At 35.3% G+C, this 3,532-nt stretch overlaps 1 protein-coding gene across 1 annotated transcript in view; it reads right to left on the bottom strand.

Moving 5' to 3' along the window:
• Window positions 1–736: 736 nt before the first annotated feature.
• Window positions 737–3,532, bottom strand: part of LOC102584817 (cell differentiation protein RCD1 homolog) — a 6,490-nt gene continuing 3,694 nt past the window's right edge. The window contains exons 4-7 of the mRNA XM_006364109.2: window positions 2,011–2,115; window positions 1,283–1,482; window positions 1,102–1,171; window positions 737–998 (exon numbers count right to left, since the gene is read on the bottom strand). Coding sequence (XP_006364171.1) covers window positions 924–998; window positions 1,102–1,171; window positions 1,283–1,482; window positions 2,011–2,115 — 450 coding nt within the window. The 3' untranslated portion in view covers window positions 737–923. The remainder of the gene's footprint in view (window positions 999–1,101; window positions 1,172–1,282; window positions 1,483–2,010; window positions 2,116–3,532) is intronic.

Below are 3,532 nucleotides of genomic sequence, written 5' to 3'. Positions count from 1 at the left end.
TTAGATCTTTCTTGGTGAAAAGGTTTCTTGTTGGAAAAAATCTCTTCCCTATTTAGTTGATCCTTTCTTGGAAGAGAGGTTTTGAATTTTTACAAATAGAAAATATTTTCTTCTCATGCCACCACACAATAACATCAACAATCCAGTTCTTAAAGAGCTTTATGTAAGGGAGATTATTCTCTCAATAGATTTTACGCATTCTTAATATTAGTTTTAAGTATGTAGGCTACTTGGCCACACCAAAATAAACATAAAACTTGTTTATTTATATATTATTCTCTCACTGTCAAATTTTATAATCACTAATTTTCGCATGTCAACTTGTTATTTCTTTGCTTAGCTTTTTGAACGTGAGAAAATTTGAAAATATACTCCACCATACCCTTAATGTTTAATGTTTTCATTTTTTATTTTTTCTTAAAAAGCCCAAAATCAATTTACCAAAACTAAATCACATACACATTTGTTTTCCAGATCCAGAGAAAGAAGAAACATGTAAAGATATGGTACCTAACCCAATTCAACCCCAACAGATACCTTACGAGGGAAGGACGGTCCAAGTCCATATAGCAAATCACCGTCCATTTCCTAACCACTGTGGGACTTTAACCACTCTAACAAAATAAAACCAAAACCCCTTTACCTGTCAAAAATAATTAAATATATAAAAAAAGAAAACAAAAAAACAATTCACTCAAACACCAAATGGTATACTAAAGAAAACAAGTACTTATAACTTAATTCCAGCTGAATATAAAGGCACAATTCAGCACACCACAGAGCAAAAGTATCAGTTTCAACAGTTGAAAAGTAACTTAAAAGCTACTCAGGTCATGGTTTGTTGTTTTTTCCTACAGAACAAGTTCACTTCTTTCCCTGAATTGTTGTGTCCTGCATTGCATTCTTGATAGTTGACACTGTCTTCATTCAGCGGAAAATCGATGTCCATAAACATTGAAATATAGCACCTGCAACATCCATGCCGTTTCGTGGTCATCCTACAAAGACATATACAAAAGTTTTACAAGTATACACATGAAGTTGTGACAGTATATCGACGATGCAGATTTAAGGTCTTCTAAGAAGAGCAGATGAACTCACACGAAGAATGTCCTTAAAGGTGTTGTCAAATAGCTGAGGAGGAACTTGGCGTATGAATGCCTCAGATGGCCTGCATTGTGAAGGTTGATCAAACAATAAATCCAAGAGAGATATAGATGTTACTTATTAAGAAAATCACAATTATACATAAAACTTGAGTAGTAAGGACGAGAATGTTTACCCGATGAACTTGAATACTTCTGAAAGACTAAGAAAACATTGTATCACATACATTAGATGCAGCAAACAAGGTTTTTCAGTAATTTTCTGTACCAGTCGGTACAAGACCTGTACTATCGAGTAGAAGCATTCAGGCGTAGCACAACAATAGGACATTCCCTTCTCTTGCATCAGAATTTTCATAACTATGAGAGTTGCAACCTGTGTGGATGTACAACATTCATTTCATATGATCCAAGAAACAACATATCACCATAAACCAGAAAAGTCATTCAGAAACACTATTTATAAAACAGAATGGAAAATCAGGAGTTACAAACATATCACATATGTGGCTTAAATGCATGCAGGACAGAGTCAGGGGAGAAGAAGGAAGGTCATCAAACACCATTCGCCAGATAATTACACTGTATGTATAAGATCAAAATTATGCTTTATGTATATACAATAGATATTGAATGTTGTTGACTTATTCCTATGTTTACTTCTTTATATTTTAAATGTCTCTTATTAAAATTTGGCTTAGTCCCATAAACTATTGGACTTTATTCCCGTATTCCAATTTTTCATTCAAAATACGTGTTTATTCAGGTAATACAGATACATTCTTCTGATGAATAACAATAAAACTAAAATACATCACTGTGATTACCTTAAAACCACTCTGAAGAACATAGATAAAAGAAACTCATAGCTTCTAAGCCTAAAATCATTACATAGTAGGCAAACCTTCCGTGACAGTTCATCGCATAGATCCATGCACTCCAGGCACGAAGGAACCACTCCCGTTTCCAGGAAAAAATGAAGGACCTTTGGGCCATTTGGATCATCAAACTGCACCAGCAAACAAAATATCAGAATCATGAAGTAGGCACTTCCATATATTAGAATAATGATAAAAATGTATGATCAGTGGTTAAATTACCAATACAAAGTGCCATATGTTTTGCTGAGATAAACAATTCAAGAAATGCAGATGCCTAGATATACCTAACATCTTTTTTTGGGGATCAATTGTAACACCTCGTAACTAGAAAGAAATTAAAAAGAGGAAATAGTCATTTTTGGAAAGTATAAAAAAATCTGGAAATTTTGTTAAGTTAGAATAAGTTGAGTTTTGGTCAACTTCAAATGGCCATAACTCCTAGTTCAGGATGAGTTAGATGTACTTTCAGATATTGTAGGAAAACTCTTGGAATAATATTTCGAACAGCGCCAAGTTTGCGTGATTCCGAGTTCGTATGAGTGAGATATTCCCTTTGGAAGTTGGGCTGTTCAAATAAGGAAAGTCCAATCCGGATTTTGGAAGGGTTAATTTAGTTTTTTCCTTACCCAATTGTTTTAATTCGTTTTTAGGAGTTTAATTGGGGTAAAGTCAAATTTTAGTCAGTTTAGAAAAGTTGAAGTTCACGCTAGGACTTGGAGAAAAGAGAAAAAAGGAGAAAGGAGAAGAGAAATCAAGAAATCGTCAAGAACGTTCAAGTTTAGCTTGTGGATTTTGTCAAGGGGTGATCCCTACGAGGTATGTGAGATCACATAGCGTTGGGTTAGTTCACCCACACGCCAAATCATGCTTTATTTCAGCGAATTAAGTCTTTGAAAGTTTAGAAATTGAATTCTTGATGGGTTTGTTGAAGTTCCTTTGAATTCTTGATTTGTGGAAATTGTTGAGGAGTTGTTTGATCCTAATTCATATAATTAGTTATGATTTTGAGTAGAATCTGATGTATTTGGATGGTTTAGTCGATTCTAAATGTTTGGGGAAAGAACCATCGAAGTTTAGAGGGTTTAGAGATGAAAAACGAGCAAGAAAAGTCGTCAAACACCTGGGGAAAAGGGTGGGGAGTCGCGCCAGCCAGCGCGCCGCAAAAGGGTTTCTGAATTTTCACCCTTGGGGCGCCGTGCCAGCCAGCGCACCCCAGACCAGTCTCTAAATTTTGAGGGCTGGCGCTCCACGCCTCTCAGAGCGCTAGGGACGCCAGTTCTCCCCATTCGTCCCCCATCTTTTCGTACTTGTTCATTAACAATGTACCTATGTTTCTTAGTTGATTCCAACACTTTTAGGTACATCTAAACATCATGAAATCATCCATAAATATGAGATCATGAACCTTGAATCCATAATCCAATTCAAGGAAAGTTAGGATCAAAGTCAAGAGAGGTTAAGAGTCAAGTCTAAAAGTTAAGAGCAAGTCAAAGCAAAGTTTTTAAAGGTTTCAAAAGTCTTTAACAAACGTTTTAACTTTGTTTT

The sequence above is a fragment of the Solanum tuberosum genome, unplaced genomic scaffold, assembly GCF_000226075.1.
Source record: "Solanum tuberosum cultivar DM 1-3 516 R44 unplaced genomic scaffold, SolTub_3.0 scf00468, whole genome shotgun sequence".
NCBI lineage: Eukaryota > Viridiplantae > Streptophyta > Magnoliopsida > Solanales > Solanaceae > Solanum > Solanum tuberosum.
The sequence above is the reverse complement of the archived record's forward strand: the minus strand, read 5'-3'. Positions and strand labels throughout refer to the sequence as shown.